The 17,197-nt window shown below is 39.1% G+C and overlaps 1 protein-coding gene across 2 annotated transcripts in view; it reads right to left on the bottom strand.

Moving 5' to 3' along the window:
- SLC44A5 (solute carrier family 44 member 5) overlaps positions 1-17,197 on the bottom strand; it is a 68,709-nt gene that overhangs the window by 23,979 nt on the left and 27,533 nt on the right. For both annotated transcript variants that reach the window (XM_063406819.1, XM_063406818.1), the window contains exons 2-5: positions 9,543-9,591; positions 8,022-8,095; positions 6,129-6,213; positions 1,812-1,896 (exon numbers count right to left, since the gene is read on the bottom strand). In XM_063406819.1, coding sequence (XP_063262889.1) covers positions 1,812-1,896; positions 6,129-6,213; positions 8,022-8,095; positions 9,543-9,591 — 293 coding nt within the window. The remainder of the gene's footprint in view (positions 1-1,811; positions 1,897-6,128; positions 6,214-8,021; positions 8,096-9,542; positions 9,592-17,197) is intronic.

The raw sequence follows: 17,197 nt of genomic DNA, 5'->3' as shown, positions 1-17,197 counted from the left end.
CTGGCATATCAAGTCTCTCTCTGTATCTTCTTAAGTTCTACACATTCTGATAGGTAAGAAGAGCTTTCAGTCTGTTGAAAAGAGGTTTTTTTTTTTAACAAGAAAAAACCCGTCAGGTCCTCCTCTACATCTATCAGCAGCAGTATATATGAGCAAGGTAGTGTGACAGCTACTTTCATAGGATAGATGCAATTTCTTTCTACTACATGTATAAGGAGAACTTTATTTAAAAGAAGTCTCAGTAAAATATAAAATCTCAGATAATGTTGTTCCACCCTTCTACACAACCTCTTCAGCCAATTAGATCTCTACAAATATTGTCAAGTTAGGTGTAAATCACTCAAAAGTGAATTTTAACTGTAGACTAAAAATGGATCTCCCCTAGTTACAAAGCCAGGGGATGCACATGTCAAGAATGAAGTTCACATGACTCAAGGTACAGCCATTTTAAGCTGGATTTATGCAAGAAATCAGGTGAGGACTGGGGATTATTGAATACATTCACTGAAAAGCTGTGATTTAGATTTAGGATATGGAATAGTGGCTGCCCTGATAAATAGTCTCTGAAGGTTCTGCTGGTCCCTGGAATCACACAAGTGGACAAACATTCTGACTCAGCATTAAGATTGTGAGGTGATTTGAATTCCATCTTTACAGCAAGTTTCAGCCTTTCCTAGAAGGCAGTTTGTTTCCAAAGCTGTGCTATCCGAAAACCCTTTGCAAAGCTCTGCTTTCCAAGTACCAGAGAGACATCATGCACAAAAACTGTCTTTCATGTCAAGGGCATTCAGTCGTAAATAATTCAACTAAAAGAATTTTGGAAAAAGGTCTTGTACTAATCCTTAGAACATGGCAGATGCTGCAAGAGGGTCTTTCTACATGAGTATTTCAGTCCTACAGACTACCTACAGGCCAAGAAACAAAGAAAGAAGAGTTTTGTCCTTGCTGGGGCAACAGGTGACTAACAAGTACACACTTTGCTATAATAATATAAATGTTTGCCATCTATGAAACAGGCCGTGAAATGTGCTGTCTATGGATCCAATGGACTGTAACAACAGTTTTCATATGCAGTCTTACTCTAGAACTGAAGCTCTTCTCACGTTAGTTCTTGGAGGTTTTTTCTCCTGCTATTTATATGTATAGGTCAGGAATGAAGGACCCTGTTTGCAGTTCCAAACAGGAATGATCAAAAAAATTCTTCAGCATTTTCCAGAAAGACCAGTAATTTAGCCATCTGCAGTAACAAACAGCATTCAGAAACATCATTCTTAGTTTTGAAGTTGTTGCATATTTTAAAATGAGCAAAATAACTACTCTGCTCCCAAAACCATTCCTTTAACAAGCATTTTACTCTATTTGATTCATGGCCATTGCGAACTTGACCACAGCACCAGTCAAATCCCACACAATGACCTCATATTTCTGACTGAACTGTTCCAGTAAAAGAGTCTAAAGACTGTAGGTTAACAGTGTCAGTGTTTGCATGTGGACGGATGGGGATTCCTGAAGCAAATCTGCAGCTGATGGAGCAAGTAATAAATTGCTGTATTCAAGTCAGCAGCCTTTTTTTGTCTGCTCTTGGCCAAAATGCACAATCTTGTGCATTCCCATTTCATTTTCCTGACCCTCACACACTACAGAGGGTATGTACTACAAGTCATTTATAAAACATGTAAATATAACATGTAAAATGTTATATTTTGAAGGACATGAACAACAGTTTTTAAATCCAAACGAATACATGTCACATTTTTAAGCACCATGACTAAGATGCAGGGAAAATATTTTATCTCTACATTTTCACTCACCTGTGTTGTAGGGCACTGTAGGTTTATTAACACTACGGGGCTGGCACATTTCAGAATGTTGAAGTAAAACAAAATGGTCTTGTTCCTATGGAAATGGATTTAAGATAATTATCATCATACATATAGGTCCTTATACATACTACCATTCTAAAATACATTGATATTTAAATTCGATTACTATGACCATCCATATTGCAAACACAAGACAAAAAAATCCCAAAAAAGACCCTGAAGGTTTCACATCAAGACATCTATGAAACCAGAAATATTTGCTCTAAAGAATGCTGATTTTGACAAGCTTTTCTCCACAGCAAGATTTTAAGCTGAAACAATCCATGCATCTGTAGCCCTGCCTCAAGAGGGTGAAGTTTGTAAAATAACCCTGCAAAAACATCATAGTCTATATGCCACCATACAGCCTGTGTATGCACTTCATGCAAACTCACCATCAGCAAATGCTTCACTGTAAAAGCTGCCTAATTTTTGTTGATCAGAAGGTGGCACCAAAATCAAATAGAAGCTTTTTATGGTTGAAAACCAAAAGCAGTTGTCCAGAAAACAGAATGTAACAGCATCTACTAATAACACTGCCAAGATCCCCCTTGATATAAATAGAAGTCAGTCTGTCAGTCCCCCATATTTGACATCTACTTGAACTTGGAGCCTTCTAGCAGCTGTCACTTAAGTCTGGATTAGTTGGAAACTGAGGACCCCAAGATCTCTTGATTGGAAGACTTGTGTTTTGAAGACAGCAAAATGTGCTCTCAGTCTTTGTTATGTCAGAAAATCAACAGATAGCTCTAGTGAATATGGCAGTAGACCTGCCCTTTTTAAACAAGACTTCAAAGCCAGCTAGTCAGGGTTATGCATTGTCCCTGTAAGAAATGGTGCATATGCTCCCCTATGGACTATGAAGGGCCACCAAGTTGATCAGGGAGATGGAGCACCTCTTCCATGAAGAACAGCTGAGAGAATTGGGATTGTTCAGCCTGGAGAAGAGATGGCTTCGGGGGTGGCCTAACTGTGGCTTTCCAGTACCTGAAGGGAGCCAACAAGAATATGGAGATTATGCTACGAAAATATGCTATTTACAAGGGAATGGATTGATACCACAACAGGGAATGGCTTCCCACTGACAGAGAGTAGGTTTAGGTGGGATATTGGGAAGAAATTCTTGGCTGTGAGGGTGGTGAGGCCCTGCCACAGGTTGCCCAGAGCATCTGCGGTTGCCCCATCCCTGGAAGTGTTCAAGGCCAGGTTGAACAGAGCAGCCTGGTCTAGTGGAAGGTGTTCCTGGCCTTGGAATGAGGGCTGGAATGAGATGAGCTCTAAGGTCCCTTCCAGCTCAGGCTATTCTATGCTTCTGTGATGTGCAAGAGAGCCACAAAGCACTGTTTGAGCCCCCATTGACCTTCACCACGCCAATGGAGCTCAGTGGGAGCTTTGTCTTGTGAGCAAGATGGCAGTAATAACAATGAAGGGTGCTTGGGCTAACAAGGCTGCCCCTCTTCTATTAGTCCTGCTTCAACATCAGTCCTGCTTCTACATCTCATTGTTTCCCCCAGTGCAGGACATATACTATGCTCTCCCACCAGCATATGACTCCCACCAATTGCTGAATAGGTCTATGCCTTCAATGCCATTATATAGCACTACTTTACATTCAAGCTCCATTTAAGACTGGGATTAACTCAGCTGCCTGACATTTTACAAGATTAACTTGCCTTCACTGAGGTGTATTCTGCTATGTACTGTTCAAGAAAAGATGCATCCTGGCAAAATGAATTCACCACCATTAGCTGCTGTTTCTTTGAATTAGTAGAATACAATTTTGTACTGAAATGTCATCATTCTTCAACAGTTTCTTGATGGTATTTAAGTTCTGTGAGCTGCTCAACACCATTAATCATTTTTTTTTTCCTTAGCCCACTTGCTGGTATTGTCAGCAGAAAAGAAAGTTTGAGCATATACATAACACATGAAAACACCCACTGAGAATTATGTCTGTATTCTGTTGAATGAAACTGGGTTGTATTCCGTTAGTACATTATGCTCTGTAGAATGCAAAACAAGTTCAGAGATTACATCGCAACTAATGGACAGATCAGATTACAAGAAGACATGAAGAGGTCCAACAGAGACTTTCACGATAATACAAGAATTTATTTGACTGCACGGCATTCACTGGAGTTCAAATGGGTTTTTGAACAAGCTGTGAGTGTTGGCTTTGTTTCTGACTTGTCTTTTCTACTTCTCAGTGAGACTGTTGAAAATACTTGTTACAAGCACAAGATTCAAAACATGAAGATTGTGATTATTTTCCAAGAAAAATGTCTCAGACTAAACCTTTAGGGACTTTGGAAAACCACAGCTCTGAGTTAGTCTTTCACACTGCTTACTTTCACAGAATCTGAAAACAATAGTATTGATGAAAGCCTCACAAGCACATTCACAGCCTCACTCCAGGGACTAGAGCAACTCATTCAAAGGGGTGTCCTGGCCTACTGCCATAAATACTCTTGATTTTCCAGTAGGTTGTATTATGTGTCTTTGATTTATATTTTTAAAAGAATCTCCTCACTGTGCCAAATAAGTGCCAAAATGCAGTCTCAGTAGTTGTATTATTCTCCAGCAATCCTATATAGGGAGGTTCATTTGTAAATACAAACTGAAAACCACAGTGTAAGAAATAACTAAAGGGAAGACTCAAGTAACAAAGAGAAAGAGGGAATGGGAGTGAATGGTAAGAATCAGAGAGAAACACCTGGCTCCACATCACACAGGATATTAAAGCTGTGTGTCTGAGACTCCCAAAGCCACTTGTCCACTACTTCCTACTAGCAACAGAGGAGACAAGGACAAACTGGCAATGAGGTGGGAAGCAAAGAAGGGGTGCGGTGAGGGGAACACGCACCACTACAACTTTTTCTCCTTGTTTTTCCTCTTCAGGAAGTTTGACTCTCCAACAATTGCTGTAAAGAGTAGTCAGAGGGTGTAACAGTGTTTTACTAACCTGTTTCCCTGGTAAAAAAATCTCGAGAGGATATATAGCCCTAGCCCTACTTCTGTTCCAGTCTCTATCTCCTGCTCCTCCCCTTCTGAACTGCCCTTTGGACACTAGGTTCCTCATTTTTTTCCACAGAAACCTGCTGCAATGATGTGTCGGAGGCAGGGAAGCAACATACACATGCGAAGACCATGCAGCAACAGTCTACTTTATTGAGACCTCTTCTCCTTATATAGATCAGAAAGCACATGCAGTTAATCCTGCAAGGTCGAGCTAGTTGCCACCCGGCCAACCAGCCAATAGCAGCCTGAGCCCCAACAGCCTGGGCCTGCTCTCCAAGAGGCCTTCTGGTCGAATTACATAATCAAGGTAATTATAAAATAAACCACATTTCAGTTATAAAGTTGGAATTATTTATAGCTGTAAGGCCTACAGGCCAGCCATAGGCCACCACAGAAAACTAAATTGGGAAAGAAAGAAGCAGCAAAGAGTTGTTATCAAACACTAGCATAGCATCCAGCTTCTTGACAATGACAAGGGCATAAAGCGTGCCTAAAACTTACCTTTTGAAAGGAAGACAGTGAGAGAAAAAGCAAACCTTTTTAAAAATTCTGTTTCATAAACTACTTAGATTTTCAGAGAAAACACTGATGCAACATCTTTCTTCCTTGAGCAACTATTTTCATGTGTAAGTATTCTGTTGGTATCAACTAATGAATTTACCTCTTAGAATTCAAAATTTAAATGACTGAAAAACAGAGATAAGTAAATAGAGCCGTTTGGCTCTATTTACTTGTTGTTTATCCAAGGAGGATGTGGTTACAGTTGCCACTCTCCCAGACTACTAAGTCTCCTCTCTACCAGCACGGGATAAGCACCAGAAAAAAAACAAGAGCCTTTCACTACAGACTTTCCTGTTATTTGGTGCATGTTGAGAAAAACTATGGACTAGGCTACAATGCCTTAAGATTACCCTTATCCCAAGGTGGATGAAGAATTACTCCATGGGTTATGAATTACCCAAACTTTGGCAGTTAGAAGCTGTGCTGCTAGTCACTTTCTATGCAACTGTTGACACAATCTTTACGTCATATTGATACCTTACAAAAATATTCACTAAATGACAGAAACAACTGCATTACAGTAATAATTTGGATCTGGATTTGCATGGGAAACTAATATATTTCCGAGCTTTACTTGGAATAAATACACTAAGAGTGTCATTGACTCTTCGACAGAGAGATTTGAAACCTCACATCTTATTCACAGGGCACAAATAATGAAGGTATGTGAATGGATTTAGTACTCACTCATTGAGGGTATCTCTCTGACCACAGAACTGCCCATAGCTGTCAGTTGGATAAATCACTTTCCTGGGGTCCCCATGCACCCAAGCTGCAAAATATACAATATCTCTTAAGATTTTAGTCAAGTGTTCACAATTAATGATTAAAACTAGCTAGCATGAAAATGTTCAACTTCTAAAGTACTTTGTTGATCAACACTGAAGAGTACCAATTAGTAGTCTTCCTAAGGAAAAACTAAAATGCAAAGCACAGTAAGCTGTACTAAGATATGGGGTAATCTGTAAGAAAAATCCAATGCTCTAAGCCCCCTCCAGCCTGACCTTGAACACTCTCAGGGATTGGGCAGCCACAGCTTCTCTGAGCAACCTGTGCCAGGTCCTCACTACCCTCACAGGGAAGAACTTCCTAATCTCCAACCTAACTCTGCCTTTCATCAGTTTAGGAGCTATTTCCCCTTGTCCTGTCACTCCACATCCTTGTGCAAAGCCCCTCTCCAACTCTTTTGGAGATCATTTAGGCACTGGAAGGAGCTCTAAGGTCTCCTCGGAGCCTTCCCTTCTGCACATGGAACAAACCCAACTTGTCAGTCTGCCTCCACAGCAGAGGTGCTTCAGTCTTCAGAGCACTTCTTCTCTGGACTTTCTCCAAAACGTCAATGTCCTTCCTCTGCTGAGGGCCTCAGAGCTGGATGCAGGAGTACAGATGGGGTCTGACAAGAGCAGAGCAGAGGGGAAGAATCCCCTTTTGACCTTTCAACACAGCCCAAGATACATTCGGCTTTCTGGGTTGCAAATGTACATGGCTGGCTGATGCCTAAACCTCATCCATCAGCATTGCCTAATCCTTCTCCTCAGGGCTGCTCTCAATCCAAACTGTTTTTCTCTAGCTTCTGCTGCCTGAAATTTTCAATCACAGTTACTTTATGATTGCAAACTTATCAAATCATGTCATTTTTTGAACACACTTAAATTTTGAGGGGTTTTTTAATCAGTAAATACATGGCTTTGAACTTCTCCCTGATTACCCGAAGGAAAGCAGCTCTTCAGAGAAAGACCTTGGGGCCCTGGTGGACAACAAGCTTTCCCTGAGCCAGCAGTTTGTCCTGGAGGCCAAGAGGCCAATGGGATCCTGGGATGCTTCAGGACGAGCATTCCCAGCAGGTCAGGGAGGTGATCCTGCCCCTCTGCTTAGTCTTGTGAAGCACATCTGGAGTGCTGTGTCCCGCTCTGGGCTCATCAGGACAAGAGGGACATGGAGCTCCTGAAGTAGGGCCAGCAGAGGCTGCAGAGCTGAGGAAGGGCCTGGAGCATCTCTGTGCCTAGGAAAGGCTGAGGCAGCTGGGGCTGTTCAGCCTAAAGAGGAGCCCCAGCTGAGAGGGGCCCTCAGCCACTGTCTGTCTCAGGCCCTCAGTCTGTCAGAATCTGCAGGGAGGGGGCAGAGCATGAACCAGGCTCTGCTCCGGGGCCCCAGCAGTGGCACCAGAGAAACAGGCAGGGACTGAGACCAGGAAGTACCATCTGAACATGAGGGAGAACTTCTTCCCTGTGCAGTGATTGCCCACTTGAACAGATTGCCCAGAGATGGTGTGGGGTCTCCCTCACAGGGGATATTCCAGAACCACCTGGCTGCAATCCTGTGCCATATCCTCTATGACCTTTCTGAGCAAGGATGTTGGACCAAATGACCCACTGTGGTCCCTTCCAGCCTTACTCAGTCTGTGATTCTGTGAATTATAATAGATACTGAATGTTAATTCAGTATTTAAAGGTATTACTTATTGACTGAAAAGCTTTGCACAAATATAAGCAGAAGAGACATTTCAATTAAAAATTCTAACATTCACAAAGCTGCTTCCTCTCTATATGAAAAGGCATTACTACACCTCTGTTTACTTACCCACAACTCCTAACGCAATGTAACCCAGAATGACAACTATGAAGATCACACAGCAAATAATGTCTGTGCAGTGCCTAAGGGCAAGAAGAAACACTTTTTAAAAATAAGGTGTTTAATATGACCCTTCAAAACCACTGATTTCATAGGTTATTTTAACATCTGAATAAGATATCTGCACCAGCACTTTGCAGAAGTTTTAGTCTCAAATTCTTATTTGAGGTGTAAGGTCCCGTTTTAGCAGCAAGACCAGCAAATAAATGTGTATACTTTTTTCACTGTAGACAACAAGAACATATTGAAGAACAGATTTAAATATTGTTGAAACAAATAATACCTTACAATACCTTAAATCCATGAGATCGCTTATCATATAAGTGATCATGTAAGTGGCAAGACATACTACAGGACATCTGCCTCAGAATTCATTTTTAGCCTCTGCCATTCTTTCTGTTTTCCAATCTATGTTTCCTCTTACACAGAAACATTTTTAATATTAAAGAGATAAAGAGAGCAGATTTTTTAAACAGATGGAGAACTTGGAGTGTGTTTTCAAGTGTGGGCACTTCTCTAGAGAAGAACAGCTCATCTCACTGAAATAAACTTTTGGTGAGGGCAAGGTGGTACAGAATCCAGGGTCAATATGACAGTAACATAAAATAGGACAACTGCTCAAAATTGAGGAAGCAATGCTACAACAATTCTTCTCATTTTTCCAGCCTCCATTCAGAAGCAGTTCTGACACCGCTCAAGCTTGGCTTGATACGCTGGCAGTATCATAAAGATACTTCGCAAATTAGGATGAACTCCCTAAAGAAGTATTTCTATTTATTTCTAAAATTATTAGCTTTCAGAAAGGAAGAAATACATCCTGCATAGACAAGAACAGTGTGTGTGTTCAAATGATAGTATGACAAGTCTGCAGCACTCTTCTCTGTCATAAATTTTCTCCTGAGAATGATAAAACCAAAACAACATGTGGTTCTCTAATTTATTCTTCTCAGTATGGACACTAAATGCTGGTTTAGAACTCAGCTCTCTACATCTGGAAAAACACTGAAAAATTGCCCATGGTTAAAAGTTGGACTTGATGATCTTGGAGGTATTTTTTAACCTTAATGATTCTATGATTTTCTTAGATGCTTTCTGAGCAATTTCACTCTGCTTGTAAACTAATGAATCTTCTAAGTGGTAACATGCTTTCACCTGCATTTCATAAAACAAAATGAAGTCAAGCCAGATCATTCTGGTAGAAGGCTCTGTCACAAAGAGTTATATCAGAACTACTGCACACGTTAGATGGCAGATACCAGTCAATGCAAGGCACACAGAATTGGCATTTAAAATAAAAGGACTTAAGAGAAAACAGCTTAATACTCCCCAGTAATCATCCATTCTTGAGGGTAGTAAAGATGGTGGTCTGGATTTAGAAGACTTACAGAATCAAATTCACAAGTTTTGCTAACAAAAAATTTTAACTGCTGTTCATCAAAAGAATTTAACAGAATGAGTTACAATATTTACCTGTTATGAATAGGTCCTCTGAATTTCGGGTCAAATTTCCTTGGTTCACCTGCATTTAAAATAAAACAGTATAAAAACATGTCCTTATTTAAAATAAAATCTGTCCAGAGGGGGGTGTAAACACCAGCCTTTGAAGAACATCTTCCACATATTCCTATTTAATCAGTTTTGTTAAAATAATTTCATATGGGCAATACCAGTAATTCACCAATAAAATTACCTAGGTTTTGTAGATGAGATTAAAGCTTTTTTTATCCTAACTTAAAAACATTGAGAGCCTCACATTTACCACATGATAAATTATCTTTAATGCACATCCTGTGACTACACCCATGTGCAGGTTCTCAATATATCTGAGAGACAAGGACTATGTCTCTCAGTCACAGCCTAAGTGTGCAACAGTGAATAAATGAACCTACCTCTCTGCATTTACAGGCTATGCACTTCTGATTTTTCTCTAGAATCATAGAATGTTGAAGGGTTACAAGGGACCTTAAATATAATCTAGTCCCAACACCTCCTGCCATGGGCAGGGACACCTCCTCCTAGACCAGGTTGCTCAGAGCCCCATCCAACCTGGCCTTTAACACTTCAAGGGTTGGGGCATCCACAGCCTCCATGGGCAATCTGTTTTTCATGTGGCCATCCTGGTTACCACAGCTCCAACCGATTTACTCTACACATAAAAAAGCTATACTAAAAACCTAAAGGCGGGGCCCTGGTAGATCGGGGGCTAGAATGACGTGCGTCCACACCAATATGGTTCCAAGCACGTAATCCGATTTATTCCGTGAGATGGTGGGTTAAATACAGACAGAATAGTTTACAAGAACAGGTGCATTCTGATAGGCAGTGAGAATACAGAAGTATGTAAGCTATTGCAGTTTAAGGTAGCCACCGTGTCTTCCCAGTAACTGTTCTATGCTAGTAACACTACTACCTTAACACATTCCCAGTAGCAGATAAGTTTATCTGCTACTACGTATGCTGAACGTCTAAGGCCTAGTAGGATCAGGCCCGAGGCCTGGTCAGAGGCCCAGGTATGGATAGCTCTACCTTATGATATAAGCTATCCTCCTACAAAAACCTACCAAATACTAACCCACCAACCTATGCTTCCAATGTGAACCTGAATAAGAGAAATCAAACTATGATCTCACTTCGTAAAGAGTAACAAAAATTATGGTCAAATTACAATTTTCAAGTTTTGAGGCACTGTATGAAGAGAAACAAACAGTTTTCTATTCAGCAGACCAGAATTTGGATTTTGCCTTTTGAAGCTAGCTATCCAGCTTTATGGGACGTTTTCTTTACAAAGTTCAGAAATTATGAAGATTCGCTGAACAAAACCCTGTGCAATGAAAAATTACTTCTTCATTCAAATGTCAAAGCTACAATACAAATTACTTCTTCAGAGTGCTTTTTCACTCCTTTCTTAAGGATCTCCTTTTCTGAATATCCCTGGTGTTACATGGTGCTACCAGCCTAAATTTCCTCCCCTGGGCCCCAAAGAAAAATACTTATTTTGTCAATTAGAGAACAATTCAGCAACTTCTCAAAAGCAGAGTTTGCTTATTAAATGCCAGACTTTGTTCTTGGTTTGTATCAGAAAAACCTTATCAAAATACACACAGACCAGTACAATAAACACAGCAGTTAGTAAAATCCTATTTGCCCTTCATCTGAGGTATTCAAATCCACTTCAGCAAGCTCCTGCAACAAAAGTATCATAATACAGAAGAGACCGAAAAATTAAAACTTTGGAGAAGCAATGTATGACAGCAATACTGCAGAATGGAAGAAGCTATACTGTGATACATGGTTGGGAAAGCAAACGTACCATAGGCAATACCTAATGCTGCGCCAACACCTGTATATTGAATGAACCTCTTTGAACAGAAATTTCTACAAAATAAATATTTCTACTACAAAATAATTTACTGCCAGAACAAAACCGTATTTAACATCAAGCCCTATAGACAAGTTCGGGCCTTAAGGTACACTGAAGTTGAACCTCTGTTCATTGCTCATACAGGACCTGTTGAGCACATAAGAACAGCCACACCAGATCACACAAAAATTCCACCGAACCCACACCCTGAATCTTGTAAGGGGCCATATGTGAGGAGGAATGCAACACCAGGGCAAACACTGTAGAATTTCCCCAACACTGATATTACAGAGATTTTCAACTGCATTTTTCTTATCTAAAAGTTCTGACTTTGCATTTAATAGTTGTGAGTGAATTTCTTTTTCACTGATTGAAAAAATCGAGATCCAAGGAATCTCTATGTACCTTGCATATACTTTAACGATCTGCAATGCCTTACATCACAGAGTACTACAGGTTAATCAAGCATTGAAGTACTACCTCCTTTTATCTGTTTTAGGCTTGCAATCAGTTTATAACTGTACTTTATTACATGGCAACCTGTTACACTACCAAAAATGTTACAAATTATTATACTCAAATGTCCTGGTCTGCTCAAATGTTTCTTGTACATAAGCCATTTCATAGTTTCGGTCATGCTTATATTCCTTTTCTTACCTTTTACAGTGTTGCTACAGATCATTCGAAAAGGAGGGAGCCAGAACGGCACAGGATATTCACCACAAACACGGGATGTGGTTTATATAATTCTGTGATGGCTCTTCCTATCTGACTTCAGTCCATTCTTAACAATTCTTTCTAACAGTTATTTGCTTCTACGGGCAAACATTTTTACTGAGTCATCCATTAAGACTCCAAGTTCTCACTCTTGAATTTTAGTAGTTAGCTCAATCCCACTACTGGAGAAGCCTATTCTCCAAAGCTATTCAATATTTTCCTTAAAAATTAGAACAATGAAGTAGAATGAACACTTTGAAACTGTGCAGGTGACAAGTGTTAAAATACTTCTGGAGACAAGCATTTATCAAACAGGATTTTGATAAACAATACTTCAAAGTGATTTTTGTAAAGTAGCACAAGTTATAAAAACAAACTCTATTCAGAAATCCATACAGAACAATTGATTCCAAAAACACTGTCGAGAAGAATCCTAAAGGATTACAGCACACTACAAAGAGAGAGTCAGTCAAGCAGTGTCTGCAAAAAAAGCACCACTCTTTCAAGATGTACGAGCACGACTGAAAAGGTCACCGTTCCTTGTGCTTGGGGACATGTGAGGCCTCAGATAAATAACTATTTCTAGATCATGGCACTAGAATTTCAGAAGATACAAACAAATTGGAGAGACTAGAGGGACTTATTAAAAAGAAGATACTAGGAGGTTTACAGAAAGCTGTAAATAATGCAACTTCAATGCCTGTGATTAAGCAAAGGAGCACAAAATAACAGTCTTCAATGACCATACAAAATAGACAATGATCAGCAGTTCTGTTTCCTCTACCAGTTAGACAAGCTATCTTCATTTGCAGCAAGGATAGTTTAGATTAGGCATTAGAAATCTTTCAGGACACAATTATACACTGCAACATACACTGGAATTTTCATTACCCTAAGTTTTTAAGAAAGAATTACACATATACCACTTGGGAAAAGAACATGAAAACATCACATCTGAGCACACAGACAGCCAAATGGATCTAATAAATAAGAGAATAAAAACAAAGCACTAGAAAGGGAGCTCTAATTCAAATGGAGACTCTCATCTCCAACAAGCAAGAAGACGGAAGCTGTGAAATAGTAACAGCAACTAACAGCTGTAAAATTATTGCAGTACTGCAAACTCCATCCAAGAACTGTTCCTCACACCAGCAGCCTCTATGCTTATGGTGGCATGGTGTAGGGCAACATGGTTCAAACTGCCTCCTCTGTCACTGAGCTTTTGGTATAAATTCATTACAGAATAGGGTAATAATTGGTAACAGCTTCCTAGGTTCAAAATACACTAGAATTCACTGTCAGAAGTAGTCTGGATCCCTGAAACTGGGAACAGCTGATGACAACTGTGATCAGTTTCATGGAACAACAGAAAAAAAAAATGCCATTTGTTCAATCAAATTTTCCTAATTAAATTCTAAATTAAATTCAAATTCCCTACTTAATTACTACTATTATTTTAAAATTCAGAAGATTTTTGGGGGGTGATGTGGGGATTATTTATGTTTCTAGTATCTACATAGCTTCTGGTAAAAGCAAACCACTTCCCCAGCTACAAAAGCCCAAATATATTTAGAAAGAAAATTCCAAGCTTTAGGAGCTTGGTAGGCATAAGGAAGAAAGTAGTGGTGAGGGAGGACTGACGCCTTTCACTAAGATTAAAAATGGGGATTATATTCATTCTTTGCAGATGAGACCCATCTATTTTACAGGTTGCCTTACAATATGGGACTTGTGTATGTTGAAGTAAAATATTATTTCAAGAAATCACTCACAAGATACTTATGAATTTTGACTCCAAACAGCATATGAAGTTAATTGTTACACTTTATCACTGTAATAATTTTAAAAAGCAACTCTAAATTATTTACTTAAAATAAAAATCGACTATATACACATCTAAAATTTAACTTTGATGTGCAATTTAAATAAACTAGCAAAAGAAATGCAGGAAAAAATAGAATACTGCAAATAATTGAAGAAGTTAAGAAAACCATTTGAGTCTGGATCCAAGCCTGTTTAAATCAATTAAAACAACACAGTTGAAATACATGAGATTTAGATCAGGTGTTTCAAATTGTTCTAAGAAAATAAGTAAATTACCATGTTTTCCATAGTAGTTTTCTTCATCTCTATCCATGTTACTGTACCTGGATCAGTTGAGCAAGCTGTCTGTGTGAGATACTGACTGTGTACTTCTGTGTTGCTAGCTAGCACACTTTCCCCAGCAAGCAGAGGTACACAAAAATGCTATTTAAATAGATTTAAAAATAAAGCTGATTGTCAGGGACTTCTCCAACCAGAACAGAAATTCACAAAGTAGGCAGGCCCTTCTGTGAATAGAAAGTTATCACTCAGTGCCTTGTCCACCTACCCAAGCCAGTTTGTACAAAGAGGAATGACTCTTATCAGCTTGTATTAACCTACATGGTACATGCAGAAAGGGAAACTGCTGCACCTGAATACCATTTGTGAAATAAACACATGGAAGTCAATACAACCAAAAAAAAAATCCTGATGATGAAAATAAGGTATAACACTGTTGGCTACATTTCTGTAGTCTGTGCTACAGGGACAGTAAAATAGTCTTTACATGTCACATCTTTCCTCCTCTATACATATGACTAGCACCCCAAAGTTCAAGTCATGTAAGTCTGCTGTATACCAAATTTCCAATCTGGTCAAGTGGAAATCTATGTGTAGAAGTAGCCATAATTTACTAAATTATTTTCTTACTAGAATGCACTTTTTGTATTTCTGCAAAGCACAAAAGTGCAGAACAGAAGAGGTAGCGCTAGAAGGTCTCAGCATTGTTGCATTGATACTGTAATGTTTTTATAGTGAAACGAAGTACAAGGCATTATACTCAATATGTGAATCTAAATGCCTGAGGCAATCTCTTTTAAAGCCACAAAGGAACAGAATCTACATGTCATGATCCTGGTAAGAATGAAATTTCCATTCTTTGTGGAATATGATTAAAAAATACCAATTGTAGAATTCTGCAATGAGAAATGTGTACACTTGCATATGCACTCCTATGATAATGTACAAGACAAGGCTGAACTACACGCTGGAACAACAAAAACAACATTTTTAAGTCAGTCCTGTCACTGCATAGTACACAATGACAAAGAAGAATAATCTCATATGACATTTAACCAATGATGCCTGTGATATGAAGTTAAAGCCCACTTTGTTATTACAGAACTTAGCAGCAATGTTCTAATGTTTACCTAATTAGATATTTAGTATAACCAGTATCAGGCAACCAAGGTAAAAGCAAGATGTTGAAGCTGTGGACTGATCTCCTGCAAAATATTAACTGTTGACTGAACCCTGGTATTTAACTATCTCCCAAGACCTCCTGTCATTCTTAGGCAGACAAATAAAAAAGAAATGCAGTGAGGCCAAATGACTAATTTTACTGTGCTCCCACTCAAGTTTGCACCTCTGTGAAAGGCTCCTTCACTAAATCTCAATACAGTAAAGGAACAGAAGGTACTGAACAGACAGTGCTAAGCAAAAATGCACACTAACATGCATTTGGTCAGCAATGTATTACTCAACTCCAATAAAATGCTATTTCTAGTTTGATAACCATTAGTTTCTCCAGGTTTCTTCCCTGATCTTTGGTCAACAATTACATGTGCCAGTGACTAGAACAGGTACGGCTTTTTAAGAGAGTACCGTTGGACCTGCATGTGTAGGTGCTGTTCCCCTCTACTGGAGCACATCAGTCAGTTCAAGTAATTCAAATTACTGCTAGAAAAGGCCTCAGTAACAATAAGGCCTCCTTGTACTCAAGCTGCTAATTGAATGCTCAAAGAGCCAAGTGCACATGACAAGGGATTAGGCTGCTAACAAACGTATGGAGTGTAGTAGGATTGGAAGAGATTCATCCCAGCTATGTTTCTGTAAAAAAAAAACATTAAGATTTTGATGCTTCTGCCCATCCGTTCTCAGAAGGATTATAAAAAAATCCCAACACAAGTTCCTGCACAACTGATCTACCCCTTTCGGAAGCAGAAACTTCTTAAACATATATAAAAACCTAAACTTTTCAAGATTTACTGTCTTAATTTTGCAAAGAATCCAAATAAATGTTTGAAATGCACTGCTGTTTAGTAGTAGTCTAATTTTACTTAGAAGGTGTTTTTAGGCAAACTTAAGGTACATTTTAAGCCACATGCAATATTCCTTATGCAGACAAAGCCTAAAAATCCTAGTAATGTAAAATAATACATTATTACTGTAAGACGCACATGTGTTGAAGCAGTCTATTAAGTCAAAAGGCTGACATTAATACAAAAACAAATCTTTCTGTAAGTCTTGTACCTAGTTTACTGGCATACTGGGGTTTTTTCCTCTTTGAAACATTCAGGTATAACTCATTTGTTTTAAGATCATGTGTTGTGTATAGGTAAAGCCTTATAAAATAAGAGTCTTGTCGCCTTTGTAAAATCATGGCTCAGGCCTGCTACTTCAGCTAAGCAGAAAAGGACCATGGGAAAGTGACTCAGCTGAACTGGAGGTAGAAAAACAAGTTATATAACAATTACATGTTCACATCGCGGTTTATAGTGGTTGGTTGGATTACGTTTGTTATGTTTTAAAACTATGTAACTGATAATGGGCTAACTGCCTTAAAAGGTCTGGTTTTTGCAACAAAGAGGTGTTCCTTTTGTGATAAACGCCAATCACTCGCTTTTTGAAATTTATGAAAATTTAATAAAGAATAAAAATTGGTTACAAAAATTAATACAATAATAAAAGTTTAAAAAGGTTTTCAGAGACAGGACAAATAATGAGACAAATAAGAGCAAAGAAGGTAGCCTGGGTCTACCGTCCCCCCTCCCTCTCAGACAAAGGCTGTGAAGGAGAAGGGCCTCCTTCGGGAGGAATGTCCCCTTTTTGAAGACCAAAATTTCAAAATTATGCAATCTTTATCTTAAGACAGACCCGTTTGCCCAGAGTCCCCCTTCTAATCCTGGGCGTCCAGGAGTTGGGCTTGACCAGGTGGTTCGTGTGGATTCAGTCTGGGTTGACC

This window comes from Prinia subflava, chromosome 10, assembly GCF_021018805.1.
Source record: "Prinia subflava isolate CZ2003 ecotype Zambia chromosome 10, Cam_Psub_1.2, whole genome shotgun sequence".
In the NCBI taxonomy this organism is placed as follows: domain Eukaryota; kingdom Metazoa; phylum Chordata; class Aves; order Passeriformes; family Cisticolidae; genus Prinia; species Prinia subflava.
Note: the sequence above shows the minus strand (reverse complement) of the source record. Positions and strands in the feature narration are given on the sequence as shown.